The 23922-nt window shown below is 39.8% G+C and overlaps 1 protein-coding gene across 1 annotated transcript in view; it reads right to left on the reverse strand.

Moving 5' to 3' along the window:
* Positions 1-22417, reverse strand: part of LOC109042205 (sensory neuron membrane protein 2) — a 43200-nt gene extending 20783 nt beyond the window's left edge. The window contains exons 1-5 of the mRNA XM_019058840.2: positions 22168-22417; positions 9260-9432; positions 8134-8291; positions 6365-6512; positions 3652-3933 (exon numbers count right to left, since the gene is read on the reverse strand). Coding sequence (XP_018914385.2) covers positions 3652-3933; positions 6365-6512; positions 8134-8291; positions 9260-9376 — 705 coding nt within the window. The 5' untranslated portion in view covers positions 9377-9432; positions 22168-22417. The remainder of the gene's footprint in view (positions 1-3651; positions 3934-6364; positions 6513-8133; positions 8292-9259; positions 9433-22167) is intronic.
* Between the last annotated feature and the right edge of the window lie 1505 nt (positions 22418-23922).

The raw sequence follows: 23922 nt of genomic DNA on the forward strand, positions 1-23922 counted from the left end.
ATCTGAACTTACAGGAAAAGTCTTATTTTAACCTAAAGAATCGCCCTCTGAAATACTGCTGGTTAAACATGGGACAACCTGTTTATTTATTTTTCATTCGTGACCATTTACTGGAGGAGCGACCTTAGTCCATCAAAGAAAATTTTTAGGAGGTCAATTTTTGTCCAGTTAGGTACTTTAAATTAAGTCTCATGAAGAAACGAAACTAAAAACATTTTTTTCTCGGTTCAAACTTGATGCCGATTGGTGCGTTTCAGTGGCGAGGCGCGAATCATCGATCGATTATATCCTACTTGAAACCATGGTAAAGAATCGATTATCGGGTGTTCTTTCAAACACCCTGATAATATATCCTTTTCAATAGGTTTAAATGGATGCATTTCTGTCAAACGGAACTATGTGCATTAAGACATGAGCCCTGAGACCCACAAGAATACATGCATAACAGGGCTCACGTCATAATGCACATAGTTCCGTTTGACAGAAATGCGTCCAAATGGCAGATCAATCGATGTATTGCAAAGCACGACACGCCACTGGTGCGTTTCTGTTAAACTTTAGTCCTCGTGGCCTTAACTTTACGAGCTTTTCATCGGCTTGAAAGTTGCTTTTCGACAAAAACATCGGCATTGATGATTTTCTCGCAAAATTTCACTAAGGGATAATCCGTTTAATCTCAAACCCCTCGCTTTCACAGGAACTCTATAGAAGCTCTGTATTAATACTGATTTAATCATCGTAGTCCGTTCAATCACATGAGGGCTCGATCAATCCACGCCTACATCGGGTGTCCTGAGGAGATATCGTCGCCCCTCTAACGTAAGAACGTAACTCCTTTCGAAGTTAAGCCTTACTCTCCATAGAACTCCATGCTTTTCAGGGCTCACGCAGAAATTGCGATACGCTCTTACGTCAGAGGAGCGACGATACAGCCCATTAATGAAAACTCCAACCCCTTCTCTGAAGTTGGGCCCGATCACGGTACGTGGAAGACAGGAAGGAGGGGAGGAGGGGGAGTCCGTTAGATAATTGATTTACTGCCAGACTTTCGACCAGTACATGGCATTGGCCAAAGAATTGCCGAATTTACGATTTCCCAATGTCCTTATGGAAGTAAAGGCTGTACTGGCAAAAAGCTTCTCTGGTCCAGCTGCTGTTTGAATTAATTTGGTCAGGCTCGGTCTGTTTAAACTCAAAAGTTTCAGCAACTGATCCTTGTCGATACCGCGAATGAGTTGGAATTCATGAGTCTCGCTTTTTCCGGGATCTGTGAAGTGGGGTACTGTCCGGAGGTGAGCGAATTACACTGTATTGACGCTCTGTTGTTAAATCGCCGATGTATAATTGATGTATGTAGGCTTTTTCGTAGGACAAAAATCATATGTTATTCCAACTTTTACATTAGGTACGTTGACAACAAATTGGTGAAAAATTCCAAACAATAAATGTATACTGACCCAAAAAAAACCACCTATCTCGCTTTCGAAACAGTGCAAAACCACAAGCCCATAACACATAAACTGGCCACAGAATCCGCTGACTTTAACAGATTTTTTTTTTTTTTTTAAAAAATCGTGGTTTATCTATTTGTATCAACTTTCAAAGGCCCTAAAATGACACTTTTTGTATTTACTTTTTGCCAAATGATGGAAAGCTGACCCCCACATAGGTTTCGGTACTTCTAACTTATCCCTCTTCTCTTAAGTTCTTACGTCTTGACATCATTATATATCCTTAGTTAAAAGCTAAAGAATCTCTACGATCAATTTGGAAAAATCGAGTTATTTGTACTCTGAACAACTTCAGAAAGGGGTTCACACGTGTAAGAAAATGTGATTTCAATTTCTCACACTAATTTCAAGATACAGCGTTTTTCAATTTGCGAAATATGGAGACGAATTACAAGCAGTCGAATAAGTTTACATCTGACTTCTTTAATCGTTGAAAGTGTTGTTATATACAGCTCTTCAGCCTTTAACTACGGATAAGCTTTGTCTAATAGCGTAATTAACTCATTGATACCCATCAGGGGTTTTCTAAGTGCTCCCTCTCCCGGAACTAGTACCGAATTCAGAACCGAAAATTTTCCTGAATTTTTCCCGGAACTTCTCAAATTCCCGAGATGTTTCGGATCTTTTGCATTTTCCGGAGGTTTCTCGAAAGTTTTGAAAAAATCTAAAAAGAATCCCGGCACTTTTGACGGTCATAGAGTGGGAGAGATTGGAATAAAAAAGTTCCGGACCCCGGAATTTTTAACGGACATGGAATGGGAGAACTGGGTTTTCTTCTCCCAGAAACAGAACTTACGTGACAATTTACAGGAGTTTGAAACAACGCCTTAACCTGAAAAAATGTGTAATCCCTGCTTGATTGGCCGCATCACCGTTTGAATGCTAGCTCGCGACGATTGGCGTTCGAAACAAAGCCTCAATTTAATTAATTAAGTGTGAAGTGGGGGAATAATTGAATGGGATTCGAGGAGGAAATGACGGGGGACCGGACACCAGCGAATGGATGCGGTGGCCTAAGAGCCGGACTAATTACTGCATGGGGGGAGAGGGGGGGCTTTTGGGACTATAGCCTTTATACCTTCGGATGAAAATCCCGCGGCGGTTTGGGGAGCCGACTCAAGGTGGGAATTCCTTGATAAGGGATTTGCATTAACGGGTAGCGACGCTCGGGACGGGCAGTTTAAAATTAAAACGATAAGCGTGGTCAACGTTTTATTCTTGTTCACCGATACTGCCGTGCTTCGGAAAAACGCCGTATGATCATATTCGAGAGTTGCCAAATTTCCTTCAGTAAAATGTTATCTTTTAAGGGAAGTTATGGATATTTCTCTTAAAATTTTAAAACTATTTAAATCTGATTGTGATTAAAATTCTCTGAAAAATTGGAAAAAAAGTATCCACAGATTTCCCTGAAAATTCATGGAATGCATCATGATTTGCTCCTCTTCGCACTCTCGTCGGGTACTGGACTAAGATTGAGTCTGAAAGCAGATTTTTGCAAAAAAAATACAGATTTTTCGGCATCCGACTGCGAACCCGCAAAACCTGCATTTTTCGCCAAAATCGACCTTTAATCCCATGTTCAGTCCAGTATTAAACCCGAAAAGAGACCGAAAATGGACATATCATGATGCATTCCGTAAAATATAGACCTTAAATGAGCGAAAAATCCTAAATTTGAGGAAATGCAGCCAAGGTGGGCCGTGCGAGAACGGCTCTCATCGATTTCCCTCCTTTAGACTATAGTGCGCACAGACGTTTATGTTGTATTAAACAAAATACCGATTGTCGCCGCGTCCGCTTGCCCAAGTCTCGGGCTGGTTTTCACGACCTCTCGAGCTTGGTAGCAGAAAATTCAGGAGGCTGCACTGCACTGAGGATTGGCCCAACAAGGCCGAAACGCGTCTGTAGTTGCCTTCCTGAATGGACGTAACTAGTGTTGCTCCAAACAGCATATCTCTTTGGGGGAAAATTGTGCTTGTGTGTGAGCTTTTTCCCTCTCTAATGAGATTTCAGCTTTAAGCTGAATTTTTTACGCACGTTGGCTAAAAAACTCCAACATCTCGTCTTTTGACCCGTGCGTTCACTGCAATTGGTTGGTGAAAATACCGATTACTTATTTTCACTGTGTAGCACTTACATAACCAAAGAGTGAGATGATGAAGTTATGATCCTTGGTCTCGGTGATGGCTCGCATGGGCATCATGCTCCTGGTGCCGCTGCAGACCAGGAGGACGTCGCCCATGAAGACGGAGGCCGAGTGGTTGCACTTGATGAGGAGGCCCTCGAACAGAAGCGCCCGCACCGGAAGAGTGATGAACACCGATTTCGGGTCCCCGTACATGTCCGGGATCACCCTGTCCAGCCGAGGCATCGATATGTTCCGCAAGTACGGGATTCGGCTCACCGTCTCTACCAAACCCTGAAACATAAGTCGAAGGAAAAGTTAGTTCATTTGAGTAAAAAAGATCCACAGATCCTTGCCATTCTGCCAATGATGGGGCCCGTGAATCCCGGAAAACCCTCATATTCACATAATATATGCAATAGGCTTTACAACATAAACCGGAGAACATGTACAAGAGAAACAGTTAGTCGTCGTGATAGAGTCGACGAATCTGGAACGCCTTTAAATTCAAATATATGCAATATGATCTACACTATAAACCTGAGAAAAATTTAGTTCGTCGGAGGAGAAAGAGATTCCTTGCTATTCAGGCAGTGATGAAGTCACTCAACCTAGAACGCCTTCAAATTCTAACACACGCAAGAAGCCCTACAACATGTACAGGAGAAACAGCTAGTTTATTGTGGTGAAACAGTTCCCTAGATCCTTGCTATTCTGCCACTGATAGAGCCAGTGAATCTGGAACGCCTTCAAATTCAAATAAATGCAATACGGCTCTCCGCAAAGAACTAATAGTTGCAGTCTGGCAAAAAGCTACCACTCTACTACCGTGATCGTGATAGCGAAGAGAGCCGTAAAAGCAAACATGACGTTTTGAGGAAATAGGCTCAGAAGCATCTGAGCGGAAATTCTTACTGGAGGAATCCTCCGTTCTTTGTCAAATTGCCATACGAATCATCCGAAAGACTCTCTTTAGTCGCTCGGATGATTAAACACCGACGAATTTTATTTTCGACTATTTAAAAGGGTATTTTCATTCTCAGAAGGGAAGAGACCCGTAAAGTGTTATCTCCTGCATGCCGCTGTGGTTGGACACACAACAAACAGATTTGATCCTTTTGAAAAAATAATAGTCGAAGAAAAAATTAAAAACATATATTGAACTTCAATAACTTCTCCCAATACAGCTTTCAAGGATCTCAATAGTTGAAAAGTAGTTAAGTAAACACTTTATTTTTCTTCCTATCAAGCAAATGGAAAACCAAAGTGTGCATTTCTTTTCCCCTCTGTAAGACAAAGCTTCCCGTTAGCTTTTCCGTTAACTTTTCATTTTCTTCGTTTGCTGTGTATGCTTTTCTCATGTACCTCTCCTCTCAATGCACGGAGAGTATGCAATCCCATTTAGTTAAATCAATTTTCTCCGAGATAAGGGTAATGCTGCATCAATTTTGAAACCTACTTTTGTGCTTTTCGAGGGAAAAGTTTATTGGAAATGAAAAAGCATATTAAAAAGACTTTATGGCCGAATCCGCTCCCAATTAACTCTGACCTCCCACTGCTTCCCGCAGCAGGTTCAGTTATCTCAGTGTCCTTTATATTTACTTCAGGAAAGTTTTTAATGTTCTAATAAAGTTGCCACATCCTTGAAAGCCGTCTCAAATACATAAAACAGCATTCATGATTTCAGAACCTTTCAGGCACGCATCTAGTTAGAGCCAGCAGACTTGTGGAAAAATTGCGTTTCCGCCACAAAAGACAACCATGCAGGCCGTAAATTTATTATTGCGGAGAATCCCTTGCATTTATATTTTCATCTTATTTCAGCAGAGTTAGACTGGCAATGTTCCCTTTACTCTGTTTTTCTGGGTTTAAGTCATTTAAGATTCGCTTGGAATAAAAACTCACAAAAGCTCGACTGTGAGCTTTTCAAACATCAATACAGCAGTAGGAATAACTTGCTTCTTTATTGCGATGTTTCAAATTTTCCACCTTGATCACCAAAATATCCCTAGTAATTTGCTTCTCGAGATGTAAATTAGAGTCTACGAGGACCCTTAGACTTCCCTCAAACTAACTTTGAATGAATGATGACAACGAATTATTTCAGCACTGTGAACCCCGGTGCTTAAACGAAATTTGGACCACATTTTGTAATAAGGAACTACCATTTTTGGTTTATTTCAGAAACAACGTATGTTCCATTAATATATCTACGCAGAACGGTGCTTTTACGGATGGGTACACTGGAACAGAAACACATTTGATCTAGAGTCCGGACTCTTAAAAACATCGACAAGAAAAAATACTCTTTGATTCAATCGGATTTTAGCTTAAATCAAGAACCAAGCCTCTTAATTTAAGCGGATTTCCTTTTGATTTAAGCAAAAATCCGATTGAACCAAGAGTTCATTTCTTCTTGTCAATGTTTTTAAGAGTCTGGATTCTAGATCCAATGAGGTTTTTTTTCCAGTGTAAGATATTTTAATTCCTTATTGCGAAATGACGTCCATTTTTCGATAGCACGTCAGATTAGAGCTCGGAACCAGTGGCGATACTTTCTAATTGGTAACACTGTTTTTGCTCCATAAAACCCATCAAAAATATCGATTCTAGTGAGGCTGTCTACGTCACCGTAAAATCGATTGTTTTACATACGTTTAATTGGAGGGAAAGCAGTGTTGCCAACTTTTAGAAATCAATACTGCTCGGAGACTTTGTCACTTACGATCAATGCCGGGTTGAGCACAGTGACAACGTCGTCTTGCGAGAGCGGCAGCGTCCCGGCCTCGTCGAACTCAAATCGCGTCCGCTGTCTGTAGAATATCGTGTCTCTCTTAGGATTCTTCCGGACGTCCGTTTTATACTTGTACTCTCTGAAAAAAGAATCAATGATGCATATACTCGGTGCGATTATTAAAGTGCAAGGGGGCGGATAACTCCCCCTGAGCAACTCAAAAGGAAGAATCTACAGATCTGTGCTGTCTTTATTCAGTGGCGTAGCGTGCTTTGCGATATCTCGATTGATCTCCCATTTAAACGCATGGAAAAGGATCGGTGAACAGGGTGTTCGAAACGAACACCTTAACAATCGATTCTTCACCGCAGCTTCAAATGGGGAAATATCGATAGTCGATCATCCACGGCTCGCCACTGGCTGTAAATCTCTTTGGCAAAAAAAAAAAAAAATTATATCATAAAGGGAAAAAGTGTTCGATGATTACAGCTTAGGCGGATCCAGACACTTTGGATCACACACACCCGACTATAGGGAAGGAGGGAGCGGGGGCCCCTCCTAGAAAATTTTTGAAATTTTCAAGGATCAAATATGCTGTTTGAGTCAATTTCGTCATGAATAATTACCAAATATTATAAGCGTCCTTCCTTTTCTCTCCTCCGTTCCTTCCTTCTCTCCTCCTACCCTTTTTCTTCCTCCTCTTTTTCGGGCGAACGCGGAGGACAAACGCCCCGTGTGCCCCTCTTCCCCTTTAACCCGACTATAGACTACATGTATGAACTTTTTTTATTTCAGGGCATCAGATCGTCAGTATGTGGAGGAATTTGCAGATATACATGGTCGAAAAAGAATGAAAGATTTAACCATACTCATAGCTGATTTTGGCGCAAATCAAGAAATATGGTAAAATAAACAATACCCTGCTGGTGATGGCTGCTAATTTTCAAGTTATCTATACCAGAATTATGGAGAAATCAATCTCATTTGGTGGTTGACGCCACATCAACACAGTTAAATCAATAATTCATTTTTTCTGTGATCCGAAAATTATGAATTTTATTTATGAATGTAAACCAGTGGGTGAGGTGAGTATGAGAATGTCTTTGAATATCGAGTTGAATCATTACTGGTGGAGGTTTGACTGAAGGATCTTATCTCCATTGATATATGTGTTGAAATGGGTGGCAATGCCACACTATGGCGTCACCAATTCAAGGAGAACTTTATCGCGAAAATACTGAATTGAAGCTGTGACTGCCAAGCTTCAGCATGGAATCGTAATATTTTTACACCATTTTATCGATAAATGAAAATGTTAAACGATCAGACAAAGTCTAAGCAATTTGCAATGCGAGGAAAAATTACAACTTATTTATTTATTGCAATACATTTCTGTAAAAAGAGCTCCTTCAGTTAGGAAATAGGCAACACACGCAACACTCACAATCAGATGCAGTGGGTTGTAATAATTTCACCATGTAATCGAAATTAATCGCGATATGTGCAATCAGGTAGAGGAAATCTTGATAACTTTCAAACTTGTGCCGATGATGATGTCATGTTTATGATTTTAGGGACAAAATATCGCACGTCAAATGGTAGCACGTCAGCAGACTTAAACTATTTCACATTGATACTCAAGCTTGAAACTGTCATTGTCATTACCCCTAGAATTTACCTCCAATTTGGGCACATAAAAATTAAATACGGCTTATTTATATTGATTGAACAACAATCTTAATATATTATTGTACACTTACTTGTAAACAAATGGTCCGATTTCCTCGACTCGGGGCTTTTCTCCGAGAGTGACTTGGTCTGGATTCGTGACATTGAAAATGTAAACTTTGAAATCGAGAGGAAGTGGAGTGTTGACCCACCGCTCCCATGCTTCTGAGCCATTTACTAGTGCTTGTTGCTGAAAAAAAAACATAGGGCATAAAAATCTACCCCCTTGAAAAAATATCACACTTTTTGCAGCTCTTTATAGACGAGCAGATGTAGGATTTTGTGCTTACAAATATGCTACCTGAAAAAAAAACAACAATTTTGCATTTTTTCTCTGCCCTGCTTCTGAGATTTTCCATTTAAATCGGACAAAATTTGCATTGAATATTTCCCTTGAAACAAATTCCAGTCGTTTTTTTTTTTCGTCGTTTGACACGTGACAAAGAAATTGTGTTTGTAAAGAAATTTCGTCTCTAAACAATTTGCCACCTGCGTCGGGCTGCGCTGGCAGGCTCGAAAATTCTTGGGGTAAATACATTTTCGGGGCCCCTCCTCTTGGTTGACCCCCCCCCCCCCCTAGCAGACCAAAAGTCCTCATATATCTGGGGTTTTCAAGTTTTGGGGTCTTCCAAAGGAGTCCTGCCGGAGCCCTCTGTCAGAATTTTTAGGGTACTGGGGCAGACTGAGGCACCCTAGCACCCCGGGTCAGACCTCCCCTGTCCTGTTGGCCACGTTTCAATTTCTATTTTCAACTGAAATTCTCTATTTCTCTCTGCATTTTCTATTTTCTACTGAAATTTGTAAATGGTTTCATCATCATACATCATAAAACAATTAAACTGATGATAATTGAAGCGTCATCGTATGGCACTTGTCTCTTAATATAATTAGTGGACTTTACTTATACTGTCATGCAATATCTTCTAAGTATAATATAATAAAAAATAAGAAAAAGGTAGTACTAAAAACTTTGGCGGAAACATTAGAAGTCCGTACCAAAAAATAACTCCCACAGTTTTTATGCACATCGCCCTCTGATTTGTGTTCAATTATGATTTTATTTCAGACTAAATAAATGTGTGCGTAGTGATACTCCATATTAATATGTCTAAGTGATGTGAACCAGTGATCATCATTAAAAATTCTTTCATTATATACCTTTGCAATTTCCTCGACAACCTTTTTTGGGATGATTACCCAGAAGATAAAAGCGCCTGATATCAAGAGGGAGAATCCGAGTGCATTCAGGTATAACCATCTCCAACCTGTTCCCATTTTAAGCCATTATAAACGTCTCCAAATTCTGCGGCGGGTCATTTTCCATCCGCGATCTGGAAATGAAAACAAATATTCTTGATTTTGTGCTTGATTTTTACTTGACCGAAATAACCACAAATAATAACCTACCGTAACATTTAACATATAGTGCAATCGAAACAAAGCTGAATTCAAAATCAGCATTAGAAAATTCAAGCATGAAATAGTTGACAAGATTAAAAATGAAGCATCTAAGTAGCATATAGCAACGTAAATACTGAAATGAAATTAAAATTTGATGCAGTAAAATTGCAATTTTATCTAACATGGAATCGCAATGTTATTATTGCATAATTTGGTCATTTATTAAGTAGGTTCCTTAAATGCTACCATATGACTCATGGCAGGTCGCAGTAACATATCGCATGCCGAAACAAAGCTGAATTCAAAATCAGCATTAGAAAATTCAAGCATGAAATAGTTGACAAGATTAAAAATGAAGCATCTAAGTAGCATATAGCAACGTAAATACTGAAATGAAATTAAAATTTGATGCAGTAAAATTGCAATTTTATCTAACATGGAATCGCAATGTTATTATTGCATAATTTGGTCATTTATTAAGTAGGTTCCTTAAATGCTACCATATGACTCATGGCATGGCAGGTCGCAGTAAAATATCGCATGCCGCATAAATACATAACGTTTCAAAGCGCCTTCATTAACGAGGTAGGCAACTTATCACACTGCACGACTGCGGAATGCGGATACGTGAAGCTGATCGAGTTTTGCAGGAAAGAATTAACATTTATTCTTCATTTCAGAAACGACAAGACCATCATTAAACACTAACGATTCTCTGCTAAAAACTTGTCTGAGAAGGTTCCTTTAATACTTTTTGTTGCTCTGAGAACCAACAAATTGACGTAGATAAAATTAATAATAACTTTCAATTTAAAGCACACGTATTTTCTCCGGCTTAAAGAAAAATTCATTTGCTCAGAGTTACTTTCATTGATTGAAAAAAAATTACCTTGAATAAAGGAAGTTTTCTTCTAGCTCGAAGAAGTTGATGGATTTGATCTATACATTAAGCTCAGCAATCAATTATTGGGCAACATTTAATTTTTTTGAAGTAATAAATTTTACAATAATGTAAGGAACACTGCATCTTAAATTCAGCTTAGCGCTGAAGTTATTAAATTTTTAGCTCCCACATTTCCCTTCGTCCAACGTTCCCTATGCTCCATTTTAAAATCCTGTAATATTCTACAGCAAGAAAAAGTTTATTGAACGCTGAGGCGTTGACCTTTCGTAAGGCAAATGTCAGACTCCTATCACCCCCCTCTGTAAACTCTAGTTAATTTTGTCTTCTTGATCCATAATTTATGACAGTAAACAGTCTCAAAGAGAAGGCAATTTGTGAGAATTACTAAATTTAAGTTCTGCAACGTTGAATGATGTCTAAGTGAAAAATTTAAAAAATATCTCAGTAAGCATGCTTTGTCTTTCAAACGTTTTCCTGTTTCAGCTGATTTTGAAGTGGGGATGATCCCATTTCCATTACACAACTTGGAAGTTCGTTTAAGTGAATCGCGTCCGGTGGCGGTGGTACATGTAATCGACCTTTTGTAAGGTAAATAACTTCCTTGCGTTTAGTGCCCCTGTAACCCCCTTAAGTCGAATTACGAGTGGCATTAGCCCATGTAACTGTTGCTGCGGCGAACAACAGACAAGTAGCTAAAACGAAGAGACTCAAAATGAAAGTGTGTCAAACACAAACTAATATTTTGAAACTTGATGTCATGAGCTTATTACATGAAGGTTGTTTTCCCCGCGACAAAAAAACGTGGCTTCTTTCACCCATTGTGTCAACTAATTACTTTTCAATAGGTGCCTCTCAGAAGCCTCTACTTGCGGTGACGATTTCGGCGCCTTGCTTCAATTCGCACTATCTCTCTAAAACTCTTATGCAATTTTACTTTTGAAACAACTTCAACATAGAACATGGGACTCTCCAAATCTGCAAGTCTCCGTTTTTTAAACGGACTTGGGGCAACGAAAACCTAGGTATGCCCCTCGGCCCAAAGAACAGTTGCTACCATTTCCATTTTCGAAAATTTGTTTGTTTTAATGTACGTTAAACAAGTGGAGGAGGTTTCAATTTTTTTTTCTTTTTTTTTTCCTCCTTTTTTTTGTTTTCAAATTCCTCGAGTATGTTTGTTTCCACGCGTAGCGGATATTCTCAACGTTAAACTGATACATCACATACTTTATTTATCTAAAAGTCATTACTGCTCACATATAAATTGTGAAAGGAAAAAATTGTTCCATGAGGTTGTTAATTAAGGGGCTTGGAGGCCAATGCGTATAAGGGCAGTTTTTGTTATTTCGAGAAACACGTGTTTGAAGTTTCGCAATTACATAGATCCTTATGGCGGAAAGAAAGTTCAAACTAACTTTTTGATGCTTAAAAATTGGAATTTTTGAGCTATGTTTTTACAAAATGTGCAATAGGACTATAGTTTTACTTGAAATCATTAATATCTCATTTTTTTCAAAAGATGCACTTATGCGCCTTGTCCTCCAAGCCCCTCAATTGAGGATTTATGGCACTGCAAATTGATTGGGATGGTTTTTTGTACCCTACGTTACATTTTTTGCATAATATTGTGTGGATTTTTTCCACATTTCATTTCTTTTTGTTAAATTAGTAACAAAATACATCCACAATGGACTCCTCTGCACATTGAGTTGCTACATCAATGCGGCCAGACAGTTAAATTTCGGCAAGCATTTACTAGCTTTGGACGCATTTCTGCTAAAAGGAACTATGCTACACGCAAACCCTATGCACATAGTTCCTTTTAACATAAATACACCCATTTGACCTCCTCTTTTCTTAATACCGTGCGTCGAACGATCTTGACTCATTGCAGACATTTTTCAGTATCGAGGGATCAGAAAAACACAGAGCGGCCTGATAGAGAAGTATTTCATTTAAGGTCTGCCGCTTTTTCTGCCGCGCTAAGGAAAAACGCCGTATGAACATTCAAGAGTTGCCACATTTCCTCCGTTAAATATTTATTTGTGAGAAGAGTTATGAATATCGTCATTTCAAATTTTCAGAGAATTTGGATCTGATCAAGGGAAAAATTCTCTGCAAAATTGGAGGAAAAATTTTCCAACTTATTCTGAAACATTCGTATTTTATCAAAAGAGATTTGGCAACGTCTGAAGGCTCATACTGCGTTCTTCCTCAGCAAGGCAGTATTTGGCAATGTATCTATGCTGGTACCCATCTTCGACCTCCGTCAGGCTGATAAACATGCAGCTAATTGTAAGCTTTAACAGCTGAATCCATGGGTTTGTAAATAAAACATGACAATTTTCTGCTGAGCCCTGTTTTGTAAACATTCTTACTAACTTCAGAGCTCAGCTGGGAATGAGCATGCTGGGTTTTTGCATCGACTCATTCGGATGTGCTTTAAAGGAGCTGACTACGAAACCTCGCTTCTGCGAATCTTATCGTGCGTTTTTCTACACGTGGAGATAACGATATAGCATTAACGGACAGGTTCTAACGCCATAAAGTAATGTAATTTTTTTGAACATTTGATTGTCGGGTCTTAGTGTGTTTGTTTTCGTTGATGGTGAAAAATTATGATTCATGGGGGATCGATATTTCTCTCATCACCTTGTGGACTGGAGGAAAACTCGACAAACATGTTGAGAAAATAATAAACGTCCGAGCTTTCTTTTTAATTGCGGGGAAAAAGAATTTTCGTTTTTCATTCAATTTACCTTGAGAATTTTGTATGATCATGAATCAGAGAATTTTTATATTTTCTTCCGTCCCACTCAGAATTAGGGCTTATAACCACTGAAAATTCTTTAAATTTGACAACACTGTTTTTTCCATTTACATATATGAAAAAAAATCGATTCTCAGCGAGGCAGCTTGCCTCACCTAATATCGATTTTTTAATGGGCTCAAAACGGAAAAACAGTGTTGGAAACTTGCAAAATTGCGACTGCTTATAAAAAAACCAAAAACATAGTTTTTGAGACATTTAGAGAAAAAATCGAGAAAAATTACACTGAGTTCACACGAAACCCAATTTTCTTAGATTTTTCCACTGTCTGCACTGTCTGAAAGCTCCATTATTTGCTTAAAATGCTTCCCGGCTTTACGGAGACTGTCACTTCCTTTGGGAGTTTCCTAAACTGATCGAATTTGTCTGGTCCTGGAACAACATTACTATCAAATAAACTGAATAATAAAGCTGAGCTCTGCGATAAAATATGTCGGTGGCAATCGTGACTTAAATTTTTTTATTTGAATTTTATTATGTGTTGTATGTTTATTCTTAGGTCACTAATGATTTCCTTTAAGTACTTGTGGTGGTAACACACTTTTACGAATACCTGATCGCATTTAAGTATTAGGTTTTGAATTGCCACCCTTCAATGGAGCTTGCGATGGCTTCATGGATGTGAGCATAGGCAGTCATAGAGGTCTCAACTTTGAGACCTTTTTTGGAGCTCAAGAGTTCGTCCACAAAAAGTCAATGGTACAATCGTGTTTTCCGCAGAATGTTTTGAAATTAAATGTACATACATTGCTGTCCCTCGTAGCACACATCGGTGGCGTGGCGTGCTTTGCGATGTATCGATTGTTATGCCATTTAAACCTATGGAAAAGGATCGATAAACAGGGTGTTCGCAGCGAACACCTTTATAATCGATTCTTTGCTATAGGTTTAAATGTCACAACAATCGATTTATCGCACAGCACGCCACGCCACTGGCACACATGCAAGAGCTCCATCATTGGACACGTAAAAACTTAAGGATATAAACCTCCAAAATTCGGACCACAGAGATGTCACATGCTCGCAGGTCGCATGCGTGGCGAGCTCGTGTATTTTGTTGCCAAGTAGTGCTGGATATCAGCACTATTTGCCATTAAATATCATATAAAATACACAAATTATATCGATCAACCTGGCCTAGGTTTGAATGGAGATGTTGCATGTGTGAGGACTTTGCAATTTGACTGTTGATTCTTATGTAAAAGTTCGCGAGAAATATAGTGGTGGCACTGGTTTTCTCTGAAATCGTCTCCCAAGCTCAACAAAAGCTCTCAAAGTGAGGCCAAAATGGAGGGGATATCTCACCCTACCCTGAGAGTCCACTTCTACATCAAAACAATCTCTCCATGCAAAGATAGGGAGCGAATACATTGACATGGTTGCCACTTTATTTGGGGACTCCAAAACTGAAAACACGGCAACCCTGCTAATGTATTTGCTCCCTATCTTTGCATGGAGAGTTTGTTTTGATGTAGAGGTGGACTCTCAGGATAGGGTGGGATATCCCCTCCATTTTGGCCTCACTTTGAGAGCTTTATTTGAGCTTGGGAGATGATTTCAGAGAAAACCAGTGCCACCATCGTGTTTCTCGCAAACTTTTACATTAGAATCAATGGTCAAATCGCAAATCCCTCACACATGCAACATCTCCATTGCCACCCTTCAATGGAGCTCGCGATGGCTTCATGGATGTGAGCATAGGCAGTCATAGAGGCCTCAACTTTGAGACCTTTTTTTGGAGCTCAAGAGTTTGTCCACAAAAAGTCAGTGGTACAATCGTGTTTTCCGCAGAACGTTTTGAAATTAAATGTACATACATAGCTGTCCCTCGCGGCACACATGCAAGAGCAATGGACACGTAAAAACTTAAGGATATAAGCCTCCGAGATTCGGACCTCAGAGATGTCACATGCTCGCAGGTCGCATGCGTGCCGAGTTTGTGTACTTTGTTGCCAAGTAGTGCTGGAAATTAGCACTATTTCCAATTAAATATCATCTAAAATACACAAATTATATCGATCAACCTAGCAACCTCGCCACGCATCAGGCAAAGTTGGTCGTAGGAAGGAAGGGGGGGTGCTTAAAAATGAAGCGACTACTTCGGGAGGGGGGAGGATAGCGAAGTCCCCCGACTGACGAAGCTAAATTGTGAATAGTCCAGTGAGTGATTCATTGTGAGCGCTAATTGAAAAAACAAGAGCATCGTCGAAACGCATAAGATCAGGGCAATCACCACTCGCCAGTGGTCCGTCCACTGCCACTGGTTTGTCCAGACATCCGCCCAACGTTGCCGACAACTTACAATATCACCAAAATGGTCGGGAAAAAGTCTGAAATATATCAGTTGCGCTAGTCACAGAATCGTGTTTTTGAGAAAATCTTCCAGTTAGGGAATCTCGGTTGTATTATCCATCGAAGTTTGTAGCGAACTTTTTTAAGACGATGGGAATGAAACATATCTCTAAACACTCATACGGTACTTCGGTACGGTTACGGTATGACGGTACTTCTTTTCGCCAGTGAATATGAGTAGTGTTGTAAACCAAAATTCTGAGAGACGTCATTCGAAAGATACGAAAAACCTGGCACTATAATGCTTATACTTGATGACTGATTTTCCTAAATTCTATAAATCGGCATTTTCAAGGCTGAGCGATTTTGAAAGTCTAGTCGCGTTGTGCTGTAAGATTGGCACAGCACGTTGAAGTCAAGTGTCTTACATAATTAATTTAAAAAAATAGGTCTCCAGTTCCCATGACATGGAAAATAAGATGGAGAGGGGGTGCGGAGAGGGAGCTGCATGTTTGCCGATAAGATATTTCAAGGAAGCTATAAACTTCGGGAGCAAAGGGGTCAAACCTATCAGTACGAGTGATAGGTGCCTTTTCTACAACCTCAGTATCAAGACCACAATGTTTGAACTGGAGTAAAGCGTATAAAAATGGACAATGTTTTACCTATACTCCTTTTCTTTGTTTACAAAGTTAGATTTCATATTTTTCTGGATGCCGCAAATCATACTCCATGTAACATGAAATCATGAGAGTAGCGCGTTACGGATAACGCCTGCGGCGCGAAGCGCTTAGGAGGGGACCACGAAGCTGTCAAGGGGCTTATCCTCCCGCTTCCCCACTTTGATTTTCAATGTGATTTAGATGAATATAGTGAATCTCCGATCTAATAATGTGGGTAATGTTTTAGTTTAGAGTATTTTCACTCAGAAATCATGAAAAATCACTTATTTATAGCGCTTAGCTTTATGGGAGAGTTCTAGACTGCAGATCAGCTACCAGGTCTCGACTTCGTGGGAAAGTTCTTAAACACACTACTTGTACTGCGTAGAATTAATTTCGAATATTCAACCATCAAAATACGATTCTGAAACTGGTATATTTGACTGAATTTCATAAAATGGAAGGTCATATGTTGGTTTACAACCGAAAAATGTTGAATAGGGGAAGATACATATCGACGGTGCAAGTCGGCAATCACATAACTCGGTTTGCGACGTTGTAGACTTCCTGTCATACTTTATTTTTTAAATGGCAAAAATACTTAACGGCAATTCTTTCAAACTGTCATGATTTTTCTTCTCAATGCGAAGAAAATTCTGCAAAAACTTCAAGCAATAATGTCAATTTGTTCTCCTTTAAGAAAATGACGTAGAGGCGGAGATTTTCAGACACCGCAAACGAGTTATGTGATTGCCGACTTTCACCGGCGATATGTAATATAGCCGGACTACGGAATTGTTGAATTAGATTTACTGTGTATTTTTGTAAAATAATAAAACTAAGTCAACAATTCCTTGGTCCGGCTACTCATCTTCCCCTAATCATTTGCATCACAATGCATCTCCGTGAAAAAAAAGAAAGAAAGAAAAAAAAATATGCAAAATGCTGATTGGAATAGACGAACAAATCGTGCGATGAGCAGTTACAATCCACTCAACGTCAAAGTTTGAGAATTTTCCACAGGTCACTCGGCTTCTTGACTAGATGCAGTAAAATGGCTTGGTCATTATTAGTTTTTCAAAGGAATAAATCGCAGTTGAGAATCAACAATGATTGTTTCATTGAAGTGTATATGCTGCATTGCTTTTCGAACACGGTTGTGAGTGTTCCTCGCGTAAACTTCCGTGAACAACTTCCATCAACAATGCGCATTTGGCCTCTTACAATTAGCTTCAAAAATATTTGCAAGTCCGTGGCTTACATTGTTCAAAATGGACTTATGTACAGTACACTTTATGCTGCCACATCTCCGTTCCCGCGAATTATTACGAAGTACAGCAAATATTCCAATTTTTAAAATTGTAAAAGACCCTTGGCTGACGAATCAATGATCGTTGTCAGTCCCAAAGAACTCTATTTACTAAAGTAAATTTTCGTCCCTTTTTTATATGAACCGAGTTTAGGAGAAAGGAACTAAGCCGCATCAGCTATTGCCAAAAATTGGGCGATTTAATTTTTCTACATGAAAACGGTTGTGCAGATTTTTGTGCGAATTTCCGTGAATTCTCTGTATAGTTTGAAGCGAATTCCTTAAAATTCCAAAGGAATCCGCACAAGCGTTCTCTCCTAAAAATATTAAATTGTCCAGTTTTTGGCAAAAACCGATGTGGCTTGGTTCCTTTCTGCTAAACGCGGTCCATATAAACTTGACGTATAGGATTCCGACTTCAAGGATTCATTTTTCAACCAATTCCTGGGGCTTCAGACAACCCACACTGTTGGACACTGTTTTGTATGCAGTCGTGCTAAGCAAGAACGCCGTAAATCCATCAACATTTTTTTTTTTTTTTATTTGGAACTTGACACTTAAAATAAAAACTGTTTCACCCATGCACCTCAAATTCTCAGGTTAAGCTCTTAATAGTATTTGCAAAAGAATTTTGTATAAACATTGCCACAAAGTGCACAAGTTTTTTCTGCCATGACACATTGTTTCCAAAAAATTTAAAATGGCTTTTATGGCGTTTTTGCGTCGCACGGCAGTATAGGTATCTGTTGAAAGCATTGGGTCTATTTTGGAACCAGAATTCTCATTTTGCCTGGTGCAATCTGAAACTGTCGCGAGAACGCGAGACGTTGAACCGGAGGTCACGGAGCTCATTTTAATTGGAATAGATGATACGTGGTGCGGCAATTTAGAAAGAAGAGAGGCATCGAATACTCATCGAGGACGAAGAATTGAATGATTCTAAGGCATGTGATATGGGCTTCAATGCGAAAAAATAGATCACCATGCCGTCTTATCTCGTTCGATAAACTATCATCACGATTTGGAAACCGACACCAACGCAAATTTTATTTAGCACTGACCTCTCACTCCTGAAAAATTCGGCATGTAATCCACATAAGCGCAAAAGATCAAATGAATAGCGTTAAGGGAGCCAGTCATATCTACATCGGACCTTTTTAGTAGGAGCCTATCTGTTGAGGACCTGTCTTCGGATGCGGCTTAAAAAAACACTATTAGTGGTGTAATGGGTTACTAAACCATGATCGAATTTCCATTGGCGGATCCAGCAAATAGGCAATACAGTAGATATCGGTTAATACGACATCGGTTAATACAACATATCGGCTAATACGACGGATTTCGTTTTCCCCATTATGGCGAAACTCCATAAGAGAGCATGTAAGTATGTATCGGTTAATACGACGTATCGGATAATACGACGAAATCCCGTGACCCCTTGAATGTCGTATTAACCGATATCTACTGTATTGTTTTTTCTCCATTTAAACATATGGAAATGTATCGATTCTTGGAGGGGCCAGGTGCCAAGAATCGATTATTTAGCATAGGTTTAAATGGAGGCAATGCGGTGTTGCCAAATTACTGGATCCGCCTCTGCGAATTTCGACTTGCAAATATGTTTTCCGATCGGTAAATGAAGCTTAGAACACAGTGGGCCCATTACAAATGCGAAAAAGTAACTCGAAAACTAAGAAATGCGCAAATCTAAAGCTGCAAATTTAAAATGCTCCGGTTTCGCGCCGAACCAAATGAAGTCATCCGACACCAATCAGAAGTGAGCACGGGTTTCTACAACTTCCGTCAAATATGTATTTCTACTCCTCGTAAACAAAAACAACAGAAAATTCGAAGCTACCAATAAATCGAATCTTAATCATCCAGTCATTCCTGCTTGTTGCTTGAAATTACTTCGAGTCTTTGAACTTTTTGAAAGGGGGCTCGACCGGGATTTTGGATCCAAAAATACGCAATAAATCATGCAGCGTGTAATTTACTCATTGGTACATTTAGAATATAAAATACGAAACAGAAGGTTTAGTGACCCGAACTATCAGTTTTCTTAAAAAGTGGCCCCTTCTGATTCTATTGGCTTCAATCGATTCTACCCGCTGACAAGACGACTCGGAGATTTCAGAAGGTGAACCAGAGAAGGGATTCGCGCGCAAAAGGATGAGCAGTCAAGCGCTTTTCATTCAGAGGCAAATCACTCGTCGACGATTACAATGAAGCAGCGGCAGTGGGTGACTGTAGTCGGGGGGGGGGGGGGGGGGGGGGGGCATCGCGCCGTTTCGCAATTTTGCGCGTCCGCACGCGGAAAATCTATTTATCTGCCGACGCGAGCGCATTCAGCCGCCGCGGCGCCGTCGAAATCAAAACAAACACTCTCGAATTTTTCACTCTGAAAAATCGCTTCAGTCTCGAGGACTCCACTTCCGTCTCATTGTTTCTCAAAACGGCACGCGGTTTTCGCAACTCGAGTGGCCGACAAAAGCGTCGCGCCGGTTTTACGTCCACGGGCGAAAATTTGAAAATCTCTGACGATTTTTTCCCGCCAACCATCTTCTGACATGCCCAGATGTACTCCGTAATGGAGCGAAGGATTTGGATTACAACCAACCAAAGAGCTAGTTGGACTGCATTTTGCAATTTGGAACTATAAATGCAGGCTCATCTGAAAAAACACTTATGTGCATAGGGAAACTAATGGCACATACCTTGTTTTTAAACCGGGCCGGAATTTATAGCTCCTAATTGCAAAATGCAGTCCATTTACAGTTGTGTTTGCGACAAATCGTATTTTCATGGTCAAATTTTGCCGATTAGCAAAGATTTCATCCCCGTTGCGATTCGACGGTTTGGACTGCGTGACAAGAATAGGCAGTGCGCAGTGGCAATTTCGTAAGTTGGCAACACTGTTTTTCATCCATTCCAATCCCGTGGCGAAACCACGCATCTCCGTTTGCTACGTTGCAGACTTTCTGTCATATTATATTTTTTCATTGGAAAACTAATCAACCTAATGTCTTGAAAAATTCTTAGATTTGTTTTCTCCATTAGCAGAATATTTCGTGGAAATTCCAAGCTATATATAATTGACTCGTTCCTTTTCGAAAGAATAAAGTAGGTGCCAAGATTCTGTGACACGGCAATGAAGATACGTGATTTTGCACTTTAGCCATCGAGATACGAGTGTCAAAGTCAAAAATTGCGATTTGCAGCGCTTAACTCCAATTTTCAAATATGGGTGAAGTCATCGACACTATTTGTCGGAAAGCTTAATGACTATGCTTAAATCGTTCGAACAACATTATTCGTGACGGCTTAAGATCTCAAGTTGCAAGTCGATTTTCGATACTCACTTGAGCATGAGTGCTGTCTATACGTGTGTTTATTTATAGTTGAGCTCAAATACCGCACTAAGATTCTTCAAACGCTGTAGATAGCACTGTCGCTTGCTCAATGGACTAGGAGTGTGACACATTTTGACACAGGTGAAGTGCGGCTATGGGTTTGAACAGTGTGTGGTGGATCACATTGTTTTTTCAGGAATTATATTCGTGCCTCATTAGTTTAGTATTTTCAACGTGTTTGCTCCCTAATTGCCATTTGGACAACATTCTGCAATTAGGAATTAAAAGTTCTAGCGCATCCTTAAAATCACTCATGTGCATATAGGGAAACTAATCCTGGATATTGTAGTTCAAATTTCAAAATACAGTCCATTTTACATTTACATCTCATGCATGGGCATGATTGTTCCACCAAGATGGTACTCTTAGTGTTTTCTCATTAAAAGAATACTCCTGATTGAATTCTATCTCCACTCTTTTTTTGACTTCTTAAAGACTCTGTGAAAAATTGAAAACGATCGGATGTACAGTGGAGTCTCGATTAACATCGCTTCGATTATTCGTCATTTTTCCGGTAACCATGGCCCATTAATGCAACCATTTTATAGCGCAAACCTTTATAAAAAAATTACCCCCGCAAATGATGCTTAACAAAATAACTTCTTTGAGGTAATAATCCTTCATTTTTTGCCAGTTATTACATTGCTGTGTATTATTTGACAAAAATTAAATAAATTCTCTTAATATGTAACCTTTTCCATTCAATTTCCTTTACCAACAGCCTAGTTTTGGTTTATTCGTAGCTTCGGTCCCAATCAGAGCGCATAAGCGAGACTCTATTATACACGATGTTTAAAAGAGTTAATGATCAGCGCACCTGACTCCAGGCCATTAGGTCCTGGGTTCGAATCCCTGTAGTGGCGTCACATTTTCACGGAACTGACGAGTGGATCGACAGTAACACGCATTCTACTTGGCCTTAATCCCTGAATGTTTGAAAAGCCTGGAGCATGGATGCGTCAAAATCTCTTGAAGTCTGCAGACAATAAATGGATTGCATTTTGCAATTTGGAACTATAAATTCTGGCTCTTCTGGAAAAACACTTATGTGCATAGGGAAACTAATGGCACATACGTTGTTTGTAAACCGGGCTAGAATTGTTAGTTCCAAATTGCAAAATGTAGTCCAAATATGATCTATAGATGGATGTAGGTCCTGATAGAATATAAGTCAAATAGACCAGCGGATAAAAGGGTTAAAAGTCAACAGCGAGTAAGCAAAATCATCCCTAGAATCGTGTAGGAATCCATTACTTACAGGTAATTTGGAATAGTTCCTTCAAAAACCACTTCAACGGCACATATTCACCGAGCGCGGATAATCACAAGCACTATCGGGCACTTAAAACATGCGGGAATTGACGAACTGTTTGGGGTACCAGCGTGGATCTTGACTGTGAACTTGCGTTAACGAAGTGAATGAGTGCGGTCAAGATCCCCCCCGAGCCGCTCTCCCGGCATGATGAATGAGTCGGCAAGGCGTCTCTTCCGTATAGATAACGTCGCGTAACGCAACGTCTTCTAGCGGCGCTCCGAAAAAATGACACTTCAAAGACGAGCGCAGGTCTCAATGCCACTTCCAGCGTATGTGCAGGAGATCATTATGACGACCGCCTTGTTTACTCTCAAATCCGAATTGCAGAAATCTTCGGTCTTTCGTAAAAAATTCGAGTGAAATTACTGAACTTAGATTAATGTTTGCAACTAAGCACTAGTAGAGATCAAAGTTTTCCAAAAAATATAAGTGTAGAAAATGGGAATGGAAAATCTCCTGGGAACCTCCTGTGCCCGTGGCTCTTTAAAGTGTTCGTAATTACCGTGAAGGGGAGGGTGAATATTTTTTGTTTTTTTGTTTTTTTAAATCGAAGTTGCTTGCAAGATCAGCCATGAGTTGCCGGGAAAGTCGGAAAAGTTCCTACTAGTAACGGATAAGTGTTCATTAAGAGTTTAATAAAAGACCTTCATCGATGGCTGAAGTCCAATGATGCATATCTGAGATTGCAAAGTTGTCAATCCACGCATGTTTTATTTTTGCAGTGAGGAGTGATTGGTCGAAAAGGACATAAAATCCATGCCCCCCGCCCCGAGCCATTTTTCGTGGGTGATCAGGTAGAGCTCAAAATTTCCAGCTTTCAGTTCCAACGATATTTTTGAGCCTTTGGAATTTATTTAATATCCTTTCGATCCAAGAAAATTAATAACGTGCGCTATCGACAGTGAAGATCTGCGACTGGTAAAAAGAAAGACTCACAAAATACATGCCCCCAACCGTTTTTTGTGGGTTACAAGGACAAGGCGGCGCCAAGAATTTTTAGTTTTCTTTTCCAACGACATTTTCTGCCTTTGGAACCAATTTTTCCATGATTTCAAGAAAGCTAACAATAACAGTGCGCAACCGAAGATGGTGAATGTGCGACGGATAAAAGAGGGGACTTCCAAATTCATGCCCTCTGTTCATTTATCGCGGGTAAGCAGTCGGCGCCCGAAATTTTGGTTTTCTATTCAACAAAATTATGTTCTTGCGATCCACAAAGTTAAGAGTGCACCATCATACAGCGTTAATATTGAAAAATCCTGAATCCATATACGGCGCGACTACTCATGGTGATACTTTGAGCTTTTTTTTAAAGTTTTTTATTTTTTTTTTAGTTTTTAGGTAAAGGTTTCTTATGAAATGACTTTCCACCTACCACGTGACATTCCTAACGAGACATACTACGAGTGAATGAATCACGTCGCGTCGCGACGCCCCTCTTAGCGCTCTCGTGCGAGTTTCAGAGGAACTTTCAGGAGCAAAAGTTCCCGGCTCGCAGCATAGAGAGCGCCAGATTATTGACGAGCAATTCACTTTTAAGAGCGAGACAAAGTTCGAAGCAAGTTCAATAAAAACGCACCAAGTCGCATGCAATTGGACTACATTTTGCAATTTGGAACTATAAATTCTAGCCCGGTTTAAAAACAACGTATGTGTCATTAGTTTCCCTACGCATATTAGGTTTTTTCCATAAGAGCC

Source organism: Bemisia tabaci, chromosome 5, assembly GCF_918797505.1.
Source record: "Bemisia tabaci chromosome 5, PGI_BMITA_v3".
In the NCBI taxonomy this organism is placed as follows: domain Eukaryota; kingdom Metazoa; phylum Arthropoda; class Insecta; order Hemiptera; family Aleyrodidae; genus Bemisia; species Bemisia tabaci.